This window comes from Oncorhynchus kisutch, linkage group LG18, assembly GCF_002021735.2.
Source record: "Oncorhynchus kisutch isolate 150728-3 linkage group LG18, Okis_V2, whole genome shotgun sequence".
Classification (NCBI taxonomy): Eukaryota; Metazoa; Chordata; class Actinopteri; order Salmoniformes; family Salmonidae; genus Oncorhynchus; species Oncorhynchus kisutch.
In genome coordinates, this window is record NC_034191.2 from 52,210,827 (window position 1) to 52,230,471 (window position 19,645).

Genomic DNA, 19,645 nt, shown 5'->3' on the forward strand with positions numbered 1-19,645 from the left:
CCCTTGAACTTTGCGACCTTTTTCCACATTTCAGGCTTCAAACATAAAGATATAAAACTGTATTTTTTGTGAAGAATCAACAACAAGTGGGACACAATCATGAAGTGGAACGACATTTATTGGATATTTCAAACTTTTTTAACAAATCAAAAACTGAAAAATTGGGCGTGCAAAATTATTCAGCCCCTTTACTTTCAGTGCAGCAAACTCTCTCCAGAAGTTCAGTGAGGATCTCTGAATGATCCAATGTTGACCTAAATGACTAATGATGATAAATACAATCCACCTGTGTGTAATCAAGTCTCTGTATAAATGCACCTGCACTGTGATAGTCTCAGAGGTCCGTTTAAAGCGCAGAGAGCATCATGAAGAACAAGGAACACACCAGGCAGGTCCAAGATACAGTTGTGAAGAAGTTTAAAGCCGGATTTGGATACAAAAAGATTTCCCAAGCTTTAAACATCCCAAGGAGCACTGTGCAAGCGATAATATTGAAATGGAAGGAGTATCAGACCACTGCAAATCTACCAAGACCTGGCCGTCCCTCTAAACTTTCAGCTCATACAAGGAGAAGACTGATCAGAGATGCAGCCAAGAGGCCCATGATCACTCTGGATGAACTGCAGAGATCTCCAGCTGACGTGGGAGACTCTGTCCATAGGACAACAATCAGTCGTATATTGCACAAATCTGGCCTTTATGGAAGAGTGGCAAGAAAAAAGCAATTTCTTAAAGATATCCATAAAAAGTGTTGTTTAAGGTTTGCCACAAGCCACCTGCGAGACACACCAAACATGTGGAAGGTGCTCTGGTCAGATGAAACCAAAATTTAACTTTTTGGCAACAATGCAAAACGTTATGTTTGGCGTAAAAGCAACACAGCTCATCACCCTGAACACACCATCCCCACTGTCAAACATGGTGGTGGCAGCATCATGGTTTGGGCCTGCTTTTCTTCAGCAGGGACAGGGAAGATGGTTAAAATTGATGGGAAGATGGATGGAGACAAATACAGGACCATTCTGGAAGAAAACCTGATGGAGTCTGCAAAAGACCTGAGACTGGGACGGAGATTTGTCTTCCAACAAGACAATGATCCAAAACATAAAGCAAAATCTACAATGGAATGGTTAAAAAATAAATCTATCCAGGTGTTAGAATGGCCAAGTCAAAGTCCAGGCCTGAATCCAATCGAGAATCAGTGGAAAGAACTGAAAACTGCTGTTCACAAATGCTCTCCATCCAACCTCACTGAGCTCGAGCTGTTTTGCAAGGAGGAATGGGAAAAAAATTCAGTCTCTCTATGTGCAAAACTGATAGACATACCCCAAGCGACTTACAGCTGTAATCGCAGCAAAAGGTGGCGCTACAAAGTATTAACTTAAGGGGGCTGAATAATTTTGCACGCCCAATTTTTCAGTTTTTGATTTGTTAAAAAAGTTTGAAATATCCAATAAATGTCGTTCCACTTCATGATTGTGTCCCACTTGTTGTTGATTCTTCACAAAAAAATACAGTTTTATATCTTTATGTTTGAAGCCTGAAATGTGGCAAAAGTTCGCAAAGTTCAAGGGGGCCGAATACTTTCGCAAGGCACTGTATGCCTGTTTTTGTTAGTACAGAGACATGGTTGTTGCATTTATCAATTTCTGGTCCTATAAACATCACCAAGTGAGATCCTAAGCAAATATGTTATCATTTAAAAAAAAATACAGATCACTTTGAACCAATATCACATCCTTCTTTATGACATTTCCCAGCATGCTCTATTGCTTTGTTTCAATATCTATGTTTGTGCATTTATGTTGATTCAATGATTAATCTTACGCTACACAAAGATAGATACAATACATTTTTATAAACTAATCCAATCTGTTAGTTGAATTTTTTGCACCAGTTACTGAAATGTTAGTTCCATTTTAAATAGTATCCTCATAACTTGACTTTGTCTCTAACAACACCCATGCCTATATATCCTCCTAACATTGGTTTCTCGGGCATTATCACTTAAGAGGGCCTATGTTGTTGTTGTTGTTTTGGTCCTGTATGATAGTGATGAATCCAAATTTCCCCCTTAGAGCTTAATAATTGGAAACACTTTATTTCAATAGTCCCAAATAGATGGTTCGTAGATGTTTAGTAAGTATTCAACTAATTGTCAATATTTCAACTAACTATCCACTAAGCCTAACCTTAACCCTGCTATCTCCTAACCCTAAACCTAGCCATAACTGGAGCAAGCTGTTGTATATCAGTTGCATTTGGTAGTTTGAGGATCTGTAGATCCTCATCTTGATGGAACTATCCAAATAAAGTGTAACCTAATAAGGTTTATTCAGTTAAATTCATGTCCTTTGTGACCTCCATACTATTGATAAATTATTTATATTTTAATTGAAAAAAAATCTTATGAAAGACAGAATTATGAATTCAAAACAGTTTTCATGAAGGTCAGAACAACCTCATCTCAAAAATCTCCTGTCAGCAACGTTTTTCTTGGACTTCCCCTAAATGACACAGGATGAGAGCTGTCACTGACAGGGGAAGGTTTGGGAAGGGGAACTCTATGGTCTATATAAACACATGGGCGACATTCACTTGACATCTGTTGGCGTGACTCTTCCTCCAACTGCATCTCTACCTGAGCTTTTAAAGGTGAGTGGGAATTCTCTTCTCAGTAGTTTGTGGGTCAGTTTCCTGGACACAGATTAAGCCTAGTTCTGGACAAAAAATATATGTCAACGGAAATTCCCCATTAAGCATGCTTTTCAGTCAAGGACTATGCTTAATCGCTGTCTGGGAAACTGGCTCTATTTTGTGACTGAAATTTGCTTGTAAATCTAATTTGCAACCGAAGATATATGGCTGGATATATCAATATTTGCCATTCACGGTATTGACATGCTGTGTTCAAGCTCTCCATCATGGTTTCCATAACAGTCCATCTTCTTTCAGAAGGGTAATACTTTACATAAAGTTTTATGTTACAAAGGATTTATAATGAGCTTATAAACTGTTAAGCCTTTTTTAACGATCTAACAATGTTTAATAAATATAGCAAACAGTTAAGGCACATGCATTTATTTCCTGAATACTGAGCCTATAACTGCTCTGGCTGGCAATAATAACATTATAATCAGTAACACGGCAGTCGTATAGGCTGGATTGGAACGAAGACACAGAACTTCACATGGAGCACTGTGTTAAATGCTGGTTTTCTTAAACCAATACTACAGTAACAGGAGATTACGTGCACCTGCATGCTAAAATAAACTTGATTGCAACGAAAAACCCACACGAACAAACCAGCGATTTAGCTGATCTTACGTTGATACCAGACAGCTGCAACATTCTTGTCTATGCTCTCTATTCCCGCCTCCAATGAAATATCAACCTATCAGGAGCATCGAAAACCGTAAGGCTGCTGAACGTCAAATAATTAGAAGAATATAGGAGTAGTAGGACTATACTTTTTTCAAACGTTTCTCTCTTAAATGGAAAAATAATACATGTGTTCCATTTGAAATAACTTTATGAGCCTACATTTTCATTTGAGAAAAATGATAGATTATATAACTCATCACTATTACTTGATTTAGTTACAAATTTCAAATGTTTAAAGTGCAGGGATATTTCCCCCTGATCTTAATAAGAAATTACTATACTATACTTTTAAAGATACACTTTAATGAATGGATTACATAACTTGGAAATGGCATGTAGGATAAATTACCACAGTAAATGTACCATGGTAAATGAGGAAAAACATTTGAGTTGTATGGAACGATAGCCAAATAGATAAATCGGCCTTAGCCTGTTAAAAAAGTAGGATTCATTTGTTCTGATGATAGTACTCACCAGAGAACTAAATCGTCTTGAAAAATGTTGCCATTTTTGTGAGTTGCCCACAACACGCTCATCCAACATATCACTACGTTACTCAAAAGTTATCTACATTTCTCTCTCTAAATTATAGATCTAACTTCATTGGAATATATATAGAACTTAAAATTTAAAAAAGTTAAACAATTTGATCAATTTACCACGAAATAATTTTGTTGAAATATCTCAAAACATTTTTGTTGTTATTGAGCAAGAGCAGTTGCAGCCAGAGAAGGTGTTGAGTAAATAATATGGTGACATCTGACACTAAAATAATTTGGTGGTCTTAATATGAATTAAAGGGGAGGTAACTGTCCTCCCACAACAACTTGTGAACGTTTGCAGTTTATTAGGCTACAGATGAAATAAATTATGATCTTGCTGTTGTGTCCATAATAATCTCATCATGTCGGCTTTACCCGCACTGTATCTACAAGCTGTTGACTAGAACACACGTGCCAAGACCAGAGTGGTTATTTTTCATGACAAAACCAACAGTAGAGTTGAAAATGTGATACTTAGGAATTTAACCCCTCAAGTTACTTTCATGTACACTACATCAGCATGCTAAGTCTTTTATCTGCAACAAGTCAATTTGAGGGAAAGCTGGAAATTCTGTGGGAAATTGCGCATATGGTTTTTATGCAGATTTTAGAATATTCCTATGAAAATCTGTCGCCAATTGGATGGAAACCGAGCTGTTGATAACAATCAAATCAGTGATGTATCATGTTAGCTCATGAATATTGATGTGCCTGTACCAGTGGTTCCAGATGATTGTCCATCCTGAAATATTTCAATGCATTTTGACGAATTCTTGTGTATAGATATATTGTTTTATCCATGACTTATGCCATGTTAATATGATATCTAAATATGAGAGTGACGAACAAAATCAATTGGGGCCCCCTAAAGGTCAGGTACTCTGGGCACAGTCAAGTCGGTAATTTGGCCAGGATTACTACAACTATACCTAGCAGTAGATTAATATACCAATCTAAAACATTTTAACTGACATGGGTTAATTGATGCACTACCAAGTTTTGAAATTGCACCTTGTGAATTCTGATATCCTAACTCTCAACAGTAAAGTTCCTTTGAGTAAGCACTTCACTGTTAGTCTACACCTGTTGTTTACGAAGCATGGGACAAATAAAATTAGATTTGATTTGTAGTTGAGAACCCGACTAAGTTTCGATTTCTTATTTTTGAAAAAAATTCCGAGGTCCTGGGTGCGGCCCTGGTTGCAATATGTTATGCAATTATCATAGATACAAGCATTTTCTGCTTGTAAATACAATACATATCTCCTTGACCACTTTTTTAAAATCTTTTTTTTGATCTACAGAACAGCGAAAACTGTTGATCCCTGCTTTCAACATGTCTTCCTCTGCACACTGTACCGGGTCCAACTTCCCTGGGCGCTTGGAAAGCCCCATCTGTAGCTCCAATGCTGAGCAAGATGACCACCGTCTTCCCAAGTTTGAGGACTTTGGGGAGGCTGTGGCAATTCCCCATGGCCCCTCCAGTGATGGTACAAGATAAATAGAATAAGTGTTGGGAGTATGTGTTTGTGTGTGCGTGCGTGCGTGCGTGCGAATGTGCGAGAGAGAAAAAAAGAGAGAGAACTAGTCAATTCTCTGTCATCAGTAAGTAATTCATCATACACAAAAAAAATATGCATCACCATTTCTTACCCCAGTCCTTGGCCGATTATGATAAATGAGATCAACACACATTACAGAGCAAATTCTTCAGTGTTAAAAAAATATATAAATTAACACTAAGAGTGTTAAAACAACACTGATACCAGAGTCTGTGGACCCATATAGACACCGAAAAGTGTTAAATGAAGAAACTGCTTATTGTAAAGTCTTATTCAAATATTTCCCAGAGTGCCTTGCCTTCCAAGTAAACTGTAGAGTTACCACCCATGACTGCATTTGAATTTTTTTTATTGAACCTTTATTTAACTAGGCAAGTCAGTTAAGAACAAATTCTTATTCACAATGACAGCCTACCCCATCCAACCCTAACCTGGACGACGCTGGGCCAATTGCGCCGCCCTATGGGACTCCCAATCATGGCCAGTTGTGATACAGCCTGGAATCAAACCAGGGTCTGTAGTGATGCCTCTAGCACTGAGATGCAGCACCAATTGGGAGGCAGATAAATGGTTAGTGACAGATAGATGGTTGTTGCATTCATCCACCAAGTGAGATCCTAAGCAAATATTTTCAGATTAATGTATATATATGTATATATATATAGAGAGAGAGAGATATATAAAGCAATACAATACAATTATGTATTTCAAAAGGCTTTATTTTGAGGCCCTAGTTTTATCCTAACACAGGGGCCTGAAGCTCATAACCATGCACATCATTATCATATTTCCCAGCATGCTCTATTGCAGGTAGACTTTTTGAATTGTTTGTTTCAGTATCATTAATCTTATGCTACTGAAATCTAAATTACAAACATTTTCTAAAGTAATCCAATATGTTACTTGGATTTATTGCACCCATTACTGATGGTTTAGGTAGATGGTTTGGGTAGTTTTATAAATGTGTCTTGTCAATTCTTCAAGTCATTCTGAATACTGGTTGCAGATGAAACACATTTGAAGAGTTGGATATATCCACACACTGTCTGAATTCTAATAGGAATTACACATAGCCTTATAAATTAGCATAATGTGACTTGCATGTCTGATATGGCCTGTAACTAGTGATGTTACACTACTCTGGACGGCTCTGACTTAGAATACGTGGACAACTACAAATACCTGGGTGTCTGGTTAGACTGTTAACTCTCCTTCCAGACTCACATTAAGCATGTCCAATCCAAAATTAAATCTAGAATAGTCTTCCTATATCGCAACAAAGCATCCTTCACTCAGGCTGCCAAACATACCCTCGTAAAACTGACCATCCTACCGACCCTCGACTTCGGTGATGTCATCTATAAAATAGCCTCCAACACTCTACTCAACAAACTGGATGCAGTCTATCACAGTGCCATCCGTTTTGTCACCAAAGCCCCATACACTACCCACCATTGCGACCTGTACGCTCTCGTTGGTTGGCCCTCGCTTCATACTCGTCGCCAAACCCACTGGCTACAGGTTATCTACAAGTCTCTGCTAGGTAAAGCCCCGCCTTATCTCAGCTCACTGGTCACCATAGCAGCACCCACTCGTAGCATGCGCTCCAGCAGGTATATCTCACTGGTCACCCCCAAAGCCAATTCCTCTTTTGGTTGTCTTTCCTTCCAGTTCTCTGCTGCCCATGACTGGAACGAATTGCAAAAATCTCTGAAGCTGGAGAGTGAGCACAGTGAGCACGTGCTACGGCGCCACAAGCCTACACTGTGTTGATGAAAGCATCTAGTAATGAACCTATTTTCAACACAATTGGCTGGGAAGCCTCAATGCTTCAAGAAGCTTTGTTTCCCCATCACTACTGTAAACCATGAGTTTCAGATTTAGATTTGTTCCTAAAGGGGTACAAACACTTGTCACTGTAGTGGTACACTGTAAGGTCATCCTTTGCACCTTTAGTTATAAGTGCATTATTGTATCCCAGTTCATACCTCAGGCCACACCAGGCCTGCAAGTAGAGTTTCAAAATTAGTTTTTGAAAGATTTTGTTTTTTCTGTTTCCAGCAAACTTCCAACCAGGGTTTCTGGAAACCTGGGAGTTTTGGGAAAGTTACCAGAATTTTGCAAACCTTCCTGCAAGTCACATTATGCTGACTAGCAAAGTGATGTATAGTTAGAATAAGCAATAGTTAGATTTTTTTATTCACCTACAACCTGCATTAGGAATGAGTGCCAGAGTTAGGAACATTGTGCAGAGACTACCTAAAACCTTTCAACTGCAACAAACATTTCTGTAAGGAGTGGGGAAAAAATCTAAATTAATCGTTATGATTAGTTTAGAAAACTATGTATCTTTGTGTAGCATAAGATTAATCAATCAATCAATGAACCTGCACAAAAATAGATATTAAAACAAACAATTGAAAAAAACTACCTGCAATAGAGCATGCTGAAAAATTATTGATAACTTCCCAAACTCAGTCTTAGGGAGCTCAAGTGGTGCCCATTTTGTTATTTTCCTTAGCACTACCCAGCTGATTCAACCAATGAATTCATCATCATCATCATCATGCTTTGAATTATGTGTGGTGCTGAGGCAAAAACCAAAACGTGCACCCCTTGAGGTCCCGAGGACCGAGTTTGGGAAACGCTGCCATAGCGTGTGCGCAGGGTAGTCTTTTTCTCTTCTACCGAAACTAATACCAAACCAATCAGATGGTTGATCGACAAAACAAAGTTTTGGACATTGTTAATCAAATGCTTCTGATAAAGTGTCGGAGGCACTGGCACACTGCTTCAAAGTAAACTGCTTAGCAATTTTGACACATGCCTCTTAGCTTCGGTATCAAACGTAACATCAATAGCTGTATTAGGGTAAAACTAAGCCTTCAAAATAAAGCCTTAGGAAGAACACATGGTATTGCGTTATATAATATATAAAAGAAATACATATTCACTTAGGATCTCACTTTTAGAAAAAGGTGCTAAGTAGAACCATACAGGGTTCTTCGGTTTGTCCCCATAGGGTGACCCTTTTTGGTGCTGGATTGAACATGTTGTAGAGGGTTCTATCTAGGGTTCTATGTAGGGTTCTTCAAAGAAACCTACGTAGATGGTTCTACCTTGAACCCCCTATGAAGGGTTCTACCAATAACCATTTGATCATGTAAAGGTTCTTCCTAAAAACCATCTTCCTCAATCACCTAAACTGGAACAACCATCTCAGTAACTGGTAAAATACATCCAATTACTAACAGATTGAATTAGTTTAGAAAACTGTATGTAATTTAGTTTTGTGTAGCATAAATTGTACCAACCAATCAACGTGTACACATTATAGTCAAACATCCCAAACAATCCCTCCGCAAAAAAAACTTTTGGTACCCTTTCCTCTACGTATAGGGCATAAATTGGATGAATGCAACAATCATGTCTCTGTCACTAACAAATACAGTCATGGGTGTTAAATCGACAATTTACTTGAAAAGCAAGGCACTCCGGGAAATGTTTTTAATAAGGCTTTACACTAAGCAGTGTATTAATTTACCACTGTTCTGGTGTCTACATGAGTCCACAGACTCAACTGTTTCAGTTTTGATTGAACACTCAGTGTTAATTTCTTGTTTTATCAATGGAGAATTTGCTGTATATGTGTGCCAACTCTGCACGGTCGAAGTGGTCAGCAGAAATCCTTGTTCCCATTTTGACTGCACACTCAGACCTGACATCCTGAAAAGTACCCTTTTTACCCAAAAAGTTTAATCCAAAAGATTTTACGTTTGTTACCTGGTTATCTAAACATCATTATTTTGCTTGTGATCTCCTTATTTGCAGCCACCCTGGAATGTGTGAGAGTGGACATGATGCAAAATGAGAACAAAAGCAACCACCACTGTCACTTGTACGAAGGTAAAAACAACATTCTCATCATCCGCAGAGCCCAAGAGTTTCAGATGACCCTCCAGTTCAACCAGCCCGTAAATCCCAGTGACAATTTCCAGATTGAGTTTTACATTGGTAAGAAGATTTTACATATTTTCACCAATGCCCTGTAAATTCCTTTCTGCTGGATAAACATGAAATTACATGCATTGCTTGACTTCACTGACGGTGATGTATGAATTATAGTGTTCACCATTTGATAATAGTTTTCATGGGAGTGGTCGGTGTGTTAGAGGTGAAGTTGCATCTCAATACTAAAATTGTTCCTCTCCTAGTCTTCTCTCTGTCATCTGTGTTTAGCCTCTGTAGCCAATCAGAAACACTAATATATAAAAGTGCCAAGTTGAAAGAAAAACAGATTGACACATTCCCATCTAAACATCTGTAACGTCTGTTGATAGTAACCTTGGGGTGCCTCCCGATTCTCCAAACTTCTCCCCAAGTGTGCTCTTGCACACTTCCCATCATGGATTTAGGGAGTTTCCGCTATTGTTGAATCCATGAAAGAGAGTGTGCAAGTGCACACTTCGGAAGAAGGGTGTAGAATAGGGATGTGTCCAGGTGTTACGTCCATTGTTGGAATGAGACCAAGGTGCAGCGTGGTAAGCGTACATCTTTCTTTATTTTAGATGAACACCAAAACAAAAAAAACACGAAACGAACGTACCACTCTGTAGCGCTAAACAGCAACTATACAAAGACAAGATCCTACAAACTCAGGTGGAAAACAGGCTGCCTAAGTATGATCCCCAATCAGAGACAACGATAGACAGCTGCCTCTGATTGGGAACCATACCCGGCCAACAAAGAAGTAGAACACATAGATTTGCCCACGCAAATCACACCCTGACATAACCAAATAGAGAATAAAAAAGGCTCTCTAAGGTCAGGGCGTGACGCCAGGGTCTCTTTCACACATTATACTGAATGCTTACATCATTCTCACAGGGGAATTGATAAGAGTTGCCGCTCAATGTTCTGGATTTAATCCATATTGCGGAAGTTCCGGGGAATAACGCGATTGAAATTGAATGGTAATTTCCGATTGAGATGGCAGCGTTTGCTGTGAATGCAGTCTCCACAAACGCAGGAACATTGCTTTTAAATTTAAATCGTATTATACCACGGCAACATCCGCGACACGGATTGTATCGAGCCCTTTAGTGTCAGCTACAAAACTGCAATATGTCAACTAAGTACAAACAAAATAGGAACGACAGCAAAATGGCTGCTTAAGAAGTATGACACCATTGTTTTTTTTACCTTCAAGCGACTTACCTTTCACTTATGCCTTGAAAAGGCTTTCATGCTCAATATATTTTTTATCTCCCTGAATGTGGTGTTGTCCTCTTACATCTGCTGTGAAATTTGTAGTTTGTGTTCAAAAGGTTTTGAGAATAGGACATAAAAAAACTAAGCAGAGATGGATTTGAGAGTGGTTGCGTGGTAATTGTGAGGCACTTCTAAAATAATGGTGCAAATGGAAATGCATCATCCTTGTTGAAATTATGCGAGTGTTATGAATGAAGATAGAGTATGTGAATTTAAATATGTGCAGCTAGAGCAGCATACCCTAGCAGTCCATCTGCAGTTAATGGTTTGCAGTCGTGTAAAGTAACTATGTAAAAAAATACTTTGAAGTACTACTTAAGTACTTTTTTTGAGTAGCTGTTCATTGCTATTTATACTTTTGACAACTTTTTACTTTTACTCCACTACATTCCTAAAGAAAATAAGTACTTTTTACTCCATATATTTTCCCTGACAGTCAAGATTACTCATTACATTTCAAATGCTCAGCCAGGACAGAAATATGGTCAATTTCACACACCTATCAATGAAACTTGTCATCCCTACTGCCTCTGATCTGATGGACTCACTAAAAACAAATACTGCATTTGTAAATGATGTGTGAGAGCTGGAAGTGTGCCCCTGGATGTCCATAAATAAAAAAACAAGAAAATCAAGAAAAGTAAGGAATTTGATGTAAAGATTGTACTTTTACCCAAGTATGACAATTTAGTACTTTTTCCACTACTGATGGTTTGTTGCATTCCAGGTCACCTTTATTGCAGTCGCGCTTCACAGACTACCAACAACAGTATCTTCTGTAATGTTGTTGTTATATTGAGCAGACCTTGACTTGTGTTGGTTGATGTGTTAACTATTTTTTGGGTGCCATTTTATTTTACAGTACAGAAAATTATCAGGTATTTATCAAATAAATATCATGGTAACACAATAATTACACAGTAATAACTTATGATTTACTTGCTTGGTTTCTTCAATACTCATTAAAACAGTAGCTACCATTTGTTACCAACTGAGGTTAATTATTTGAAGAATGTACCAGAAAGTATTGATTGTTACCACATAACGTCATAGTAAATACTAAGAGTGCAGTGGAAACATGAGTGTCTACATGTGTTGACGTTTCCCCTGTCATGTCACCTTCTCCCTCAGGTATCAATACCTACATGTTGAATGGCACAAAGATCATCATCTCCTTTGGCGGCTCACAAACTGGGAATTGGACCGGCCGCATAATACAGCAACAAGGGGATGCATGCGTGGTGGGCATCACCCCTTCTGCGGACGCCATCATCGGGAAGTACTACACGAGTGTGGCGGTCATCGGGTCCAATGGAATCTCAAGGACACAAAAGGACTCTGGAACAGACTTCTACCTCCTGTTCAACGCCTGGGCGTCCAGTGAGTGGAATCTTTGTTTGTCCTCTTCGGACCGCTTAAGATAAGATAAAACATATGCATTATACACCCCTTACGGGAAAAAACAAATGATTTCACACATGGAAAATCACATGAATTCACATGTGACATTCAATGTTAAATCATGTGAAATTGTTTTTTTGGAAAACTTAAACTGAAACTTAACCTTTCACACGTGGATTCAAATGTTCACGTTAATATTATTCACAGGATTTCACAGGTGATGCCTCGGTGTTACGAATCCCTTTTGGCCCGACAGTCTAGGGGGGATGGTAATGAGACCCGTAACATAACTCATGCAAATTAGAATTGTGACAAAGTAAAAGTGAGAACGAAATAACCACGACAACTGAAATCTACCGTCAAACTCAAGGTTTATTTGTAAACACACGGTAATGGGGGGGGGGGGGGAAGTAGGAAAAGGGGCTGAGCTGGACCCAAGGAAAGAAACAATAAGTATTCAAAAACACCCCTAAGCTAGACTAGCCTACTTTAACAATAGCTAACTAACCAACCAAAAATACAGTGGGTGGTCCGCCCAGTTCTAACTAGTCTATTTAACAAAGTCTACCTACGGGTAGTGTATGCCCATGGGCGAGTTGTCTTGGTTTCCCCTTTTCCCACCAGCAAACAAACAAACACCATAACCAAAACAATACTCGCAGGTGATGAAAAAGTGCTATGGAGGTGCTCAAACAAAAGAGAGGTTAATACACAAAGAGAGCGTGAAACACAGAGACCTACAGACATGGCATTTACAGAGAGATTGCGCTCTAGAGCAAACAACTGATGGGGTTTTTAAACCAAGGGAAAGGAACTGTGATAGGGTAGGAAACAGGAGGAGGTGTGTCTTCTGATTGATGATAGGATTGGTGACTGATTGGGGAGTGATGATTTTCACCTGTGAGGGGAGAAGGAGAGAAAACAACACAGGATACATATACACACAGACACAGGATACCTGTATCCGTAACACTCGGCAAACAAAAAATGTGACGTTAGGATGAATACACAGTGCTTTTAACATACTATGTAAATAGTTGACACTTTCACATGATTACATTGTGTATGTTTATACAGTAATTATTATTCAACATGTCCTCACCTGGGATATGAACTCGCAACCTCTTAGTTGAATGTATTCCAACATTCCTGCTACTCCACTACGTCTTATTCAATGACTGATTTAACCTGTATTCCAACAATTTGGATTGAAGTCAATTTAATCCCAGTTTTGTTAAAAATACACTCAAGAAAAAACATATTTACAATAATAATATGCCCCACCAACATATGACAACTATACAGAAAACCACTCACATCCTCAATGATCAGAGAATATTCAGATGGAACTCATGTGCAGAGATGTATTATAGGTAATGAAAGTGTAGAGGAACGTTACAGTACAGACTTTGCAGCGCCGCAGATTGATCAGTGTACCCCAAATCCATTGGTTGTGAGTTGAAATCCCAGGTGGGGTCATATTGAAAAGTCAGTACTAAGTGATCATGTCAAATCCTTGATTACACTAATCCTTGATTAGTGTAAAACTTATTTATTTTATCTGAACATCGTACCACTTACTTTGAAACCCCCATATAATTTCATTCCCCTTAATTTTTTTAACGTGTGAATTCACATTATCCACATGAGGAAAATTTAAAAAATGTCACATTTGAGCTGAAATTATCACATGTAAATAAAAAAAGAGACACCATATGTGAAACTGAAAATGAAAACGCTTAAAAATGTGATTTCTCACATTAAAAAAAAGAACATTTCACATCACCTGAATTGAGTATTCTAACTCTCACATGTGGAGTTGCATTTTTCACATGTAAACAACTTTCACTTGAAAATACAATTAGCATTTTTCGCATGTTGAAATTTGCATCACCATGTTGTCACATTTATTTCACATGGTATCATGTTTTCACATGTGTAGTTCAATGTTATCACATGTTGCTTTTACATGTGAACACAAGTTATCACATTAGCTTGTGATCACATGCAATCACATGAGAAACACATGTTATCAAGTGTAAATCATGGTGGCATGCTGTAACACGCCGGTTGGAGGATTCGGAGAGTGGAACATCAGCTATATGAAAGCTAAGACTTGGACATGAGTATTAAATGATGAAAATCAATTCTCATCCTAACATTCGTCCCCCTCCCACTAAGAAATTGTTGTTGTTTCGTAAATAGAAAAAATACACTATACTTGTTTAGGAACAGAACATTTGGGAAATATTTTAATGTTTAATTTGTTGATTCATGACACCCAAAAAAATCTGGCAGTGATGAGATACTGTAGCCTGCATGAAAAGCATGTTTTGATTCACAAAAGAAAAACATGGAGTCACTTCTTTTATTTTCTTTTTGTTAAAGGTCCACGGTTAAATGCAAAATTCTACTGACAAAATACAAAATGTCAAAAGCCGATACAACAACACTGTAAAATAACATTCAGTCCATATTATCTCTTTTAAACAAACTTTTTCACCAAACCATCAAAGAGGATCAGGCGCGGTCCACATGCACATAGCAGGCCCACAGTCATATGGGAAACGCATCACCAAGGCCTCCTTCGGTTTCACATTCATACAAAAGTCCCTCACACAAACAGTAGCCGGTAACATAGTTCTCCCATACAGCTCCATCCATCCCATATGGGTAACCAGCCGGTCAGAGAGCAGAGTTCTCCCACACAGCTCCATCCATCCCATATGGGTAACCAGCCGGTCGGAGAGCAGAGTTCTCCCACACAGCTCCATCCATCCCATATGGGTAACCAGCCGGTCGGAGAGCAGAGTTCTCCCACACAGCTCCATCCATCCCATATGGGTAACCAGCCGGTCGGAGAGCAGAGTTCTCCCACTCGAGGGTGCCTCCATGCAGCCAAGTAGTTAGAATTGTTGTCGCATCCAAGTTGTATAATCCACGGCTCACACCCGTCCAGAATGGCGGGAGAAGCTCCATTCCCATCACGTCCACAAAGCAAAAGGAAGGTCCAATATGTGTCAAAGTCTGGGTAAAATGTACTTAGTTGGTAATGACATTTCAGACATGTGGGCAGTCTAGTACTCACTGTTCGCCCATCCAATAAGCTAGCAGTGAGGGAGATGATAGTGCAGAGAAAGCTGCCCATGCTTCTCGTCGTATGCTTGCTCCATAGGGCTAGAGTAGGCCTGGCTAGCATGCATGCAGCCTAGCAAGGTCATGTCACTTTAGTCCAGCGATAACTTCAGAAGACATAGGTTCCACAGACGTTAAAAACGCTCAAAACACCACTGCCGCCAATGTAATGCGCCGTTAGGAGGGTTCAGATAGTGGAACATCAGCTGTGTGAACGCAAAGACTTGGACGCCAGACAGCGTACGGAGCTCAACAGGACGTGGCTTCCTTCTAGGACATGCGACCACGGTCTCAATTAGTTCAAGTGACACAAATTAATTTATAGACACAGGTCAGGCATTAGAAATCAATGATGAACATCCAATTCTCATCCTTACAAGTCACATCTAAAGTAACAGATGACCAGATTCTGGTAATGAGGCTGCAATTTATTTCTGATTTCTTTAGATGATGAAGTGTACATGCCCAATGAGGAAGAAAGGCAGGAGTATGTGATGAATGAAAATGGCTACATATACCAGGAGGAATCAGGTGATGGAAGACAATGGTATTATGGTCAGGTACATTAAAAGACTACACACACATGCCCCATGCACACACACACAAACAGATCAAATACCTTAATGTCGTGTATACTTTACACACACATTTACAGTTGTGTCATTATTGTTCCTTTTTTGAGGCTGGAGGTTATATTTCTCTCTTGTAGTTTGTGGAAGGGATTCTTGATGCCTGTATCAAAATCTTGGATGACTCACACATGCCTCTAGTAAACAGAGGCGATGCTGTCAAAGTCTGCAGGATCGGCTCTGCAATGGTGAGTGTTATTTGCCGATGACATAAGCACACTACACAAATTCCAAAATGAGTTTAAGCACTAAGAGCCAAGTGCTTTTCACAACCACAAGACGTACCAAACATTTAACCTGAACTTCAGTCTACATCCACAGAATGTGATTCGCAGTAGATTCGCTCAAGGGCGTCAGGCTCCCCAGCATTACACACTCCTGCAACCATCATTACGCACACCTGCCTCCCCCCCTGTCACGCGCATCATTGATTATTGGACTCACCTAGACTCAACACCTGTGTCATTATCACCCCTATATCTGTCTGTTCCCCGCTTCAGGATTAATGTTCGTTTGACGTTGCATACCCGGTTCTGACTCTGTCTCTGTCCTGTTTGTTGTCCGTTACATATTAAATGTTCAACTCTAATCTCCAGCGTCGGTCCTTACACATATACAGTACATATTGAATGAGATATTGCCTCACTAGATTATTTTGATATAATATTTCAGGAAAAAGTGTAAAAAAAAAAAAGTGTATATTTGTGTCTACATTCAACTGGTAAAAGGTAACTGTGATATGAATAAAGGAAACAATTACCCCGGTACCTGGCCTTAATTAAACACTCAATTTCCTTTTGCATGCTTTTATCAAATTACTCTGAACATTTCATTTCAAACTAACCTATCCTTATACCTGGTGCACTAATCTCTTTGGGGGGTTTTCTATATATTTTTCCATTCCTTGTGGAACCAGATGAACTCCCAGGATGACCGCGGGGTCTTGGTGGGTAACTGGAGTGATAACTACTCCCTTGGCACTGCACCAACCTTCTGGATTGGCAGTGACCAGATCCTGCTTCAGTACGTCAACAAAGGGCCCGTCAGATTCGCTCAGTGCTGGGTCTACGCCGGGACGTTCAACACCTGTGAGTGCCTGATTAAATGCCCTTTTCGTTTTCAAAATCAGTCATCATAATTATGCCCACCCCACAACATAGGTCATGTGTCTTCCAAATTACCTGTGACTTCCACTGAGGGATTGATGGGCAATAGAAAACTGGCCCATCCAGTTATAAACTGCAATTTTCAACTGAGAAAAGGTTGCCTTAAAATTAGAGGGTAGATCAGCTTTAATATTGCAGATGGATTGTGGCTTCCATCAATATAATTGTCTGCATCATTTTCAATCTCCAATATATATCTTTTAAAATATATTTTCCTTTATTATTTTGCCTTAACCCTACCACCCTCCCCTAATTGGAGTAAACTAATGGACAACAACACTTAGGCTTCTACTTCCAGCTTATACATACTATATACATTTTACAGACACAGTATATTTTAAAATAGTTCTCTTTTGTTGGTTTTTAATCCCATCCTTCAGAAAACCTCCTACCCTCCCATCTATTTCTGAAGACCGTCCAGTTTTAATTTCTATTTGCCAAATATTTTTCAACTGTAATATGATGTTTCACAAAAGTTCTGAACCTTTCCATTCTCATAGTTTCTACAGATTGTAAATTAAAGAGAAACATTTTGACTATTATTATATTATTGGTGGATTGACTATGGCTTTTTAAATCACCCAGCAGTTATATTTACAGAGTTAACAATAATTATTCAGCCATTCCTGAACCTGCGACCTAAAACAAGGTAAACATGAACAGTACCAAAACAAATGACCTAAATATTTGTCACGTTCTGACCTTTATTTCCTTTGTTTTGTATTTATTTAGTATGGTCAAGGCGTGAGTTGGGGTGGGCAGTCTGTTTGTTTTTCTATGATTTGGGGATTTGTATGTTTCGGCCTAGTATGGTTCTCAATCAGAGGCAGGTGTCAATAGTTGTCTCTGATTGAGAATCATACTTAGGTAGCCTGGGTTGCACTGTTTGTTTGTGGGTGATTGTCTATGTTGATTGCTTGTGTCAGCACAGTTCTCATTAGCTTCATGGTGGTTATTTCGTTTATTGTTTTTGTATAGTGTGTTTCAGTGTTCAGTGTTTTCTTTATTAAAATTCACGATGAACACATACCACGCCGCATTTTGGTGCTCCGATCCTTCTCGCCTCTCCTCTTCAGATGAAGACGTCCGTGACAATATTCTGTCTCTTTGCAGAATATTCTGTCTCTCTGCAAAATCTGCAGATCTGGGATGGTTGTATCCCTCATTTATACAGTATAACATTCTATTGGTTGCAAGAATTTTGTATAGTAATTTAAATTGAAAAACAATACGTTTAGAATCCAGCATCATTTTGTGTATCCGTTCATAAACCATGTGCCATGGAATCTGTACATCAAAAATCTATTTTCAAGTATTTTGCGATCTATATGGAATAATATCCAACAATTAAAAAAGTATTCTGTGCGCTATGCATTTTTGTTAGTATTTTTCATTAGTGTAAGGGGCCTCCAATTTTTTTTATGGACTGGATCTTCATATGTTTACCACTTGGGTTATGCCTCAGTAATAATGAAGTCAGACCTGGTTGAGTATCTGATAATCTACCAGTTTTATAGGAGTGATCAAATCAAATCAAATGTATTTATATAGCCCTTCGTATATCAGCTGATATCTCAAAGTGCTGTACAGAAACCCAGCCTAAAACCCCAAACAGCAAGCAATGCAGGTGTAGAAGCACGGTGGCTAGGAAAAACTCCATAGAAAGGCCAAAACCTAGGAAGAAACCTAGAGAGGAACCAGGCTATGTGGGGTGGCCAGTCCTCTTCTGGCTGTGCCGGGTGGAGATTATAACAGAACATGGCCAAGATGTTCATAAGTGACCAGCATGGTCGTATAATAATAAGGCAGAACAGTTTAAACTGGATCAGCAGCACGGTCAGATGGACTGGCGACAGCAAGGAGTCATCATGTCAGGTAGTCCTGGGGCATGGTCCTAGGGCTCAGGTCCTCCGAGAGAGAGAAAGAAAGAGAGAATTAGAGAGAGCATATGTGGGGTGGCCAGTCCTCTTCTGGCTGTGCTGGGTGGAGATTATATCAGAACATGGCCAAGATGTTCAAATGTTCATAAATGACCAGCATGTTCGAATAATAAGAAGGCAGAACAGTTAAAACTGGAGCAGCAGCACGGCCAGGTGGACTGGGGACAGCAAGGAGTCATCATGTCAGGTAATCCTGGGGCATGGTCCTAGGGCTCAGGTCCTCCGAGAGAGAGAAAGAAAGAGAGAAGGAGAGAATTAGAGAACGCACACTTAGATTCACACAGGACACCGAATAGGACAGGAGAAGTACTCCAGATATAACAAACTGACCCTAGCCCCCCGACACATAAACTACTGCAGCATAAATACTGGAGGCTGAGACAGGAGGGGTCAGGAGACACTGTGGACCCATCCGAGGACACCCCCGGACAGGGCCAAACAGGAAGGATATAACCCCACCCACTTTGCCAAAGCACAGCCCCCACATCACCACTATCAAAACATCCTAATAAACGGTCCTCTGAGTACAGTACATTAAAAAAAGGTTTGGTATGCCATCAAGGCATAGAGTTTTCCTGGACTTGCACCAAGATGTTCCTCCTCTGTAATTTGGCC

The 19,645-nt window shown here is 39.4% G+C and overlaps 1 protein-coding gene across 1 annotated transcript in view; it reads left to right on the forward strand.

The window, feature by feature from the left end:
- Nucleotides 1-5,262: 5,262 nt before the first annotated feature.
- LOC109886395 (coagulation factor XIII A chain-like) overlaps nucleotides 5,263-19,645 on the forward strand; it is a 28,802-nt gene continuing 14,419 nt past the window's right edge. The window contains exons 1-6 of the mRNA XM_031795292.1: nucleotides 5,263-5,416; nucleotides 9,320-9,502; nucleotides 11,843-12,139; nucleotides 15,743-15,855; nucleotides 16,005-16,112; nucleotides 16,841-17,012. Of these exons, the coding sequence (XP_031651152.1) occupies nucleotides 5,263-5,416; nucleotides 9,320-9,502; nucleotides 11,843-12,139; nucleotides 15,743-15,855; nucleotides 16,005-16,112; nucleotides 16,841-17,012 (1,027 nt within the window). The remainder of the gene's footprint in view (nucleotides 5,417-9,319; nucleotides 9,503-11,842; nucleotides 12,140-15,742; nucleotides 15,856-16,004; nucleotides 16,113-16,840; nucleotides 17,013-19,645) is intronic.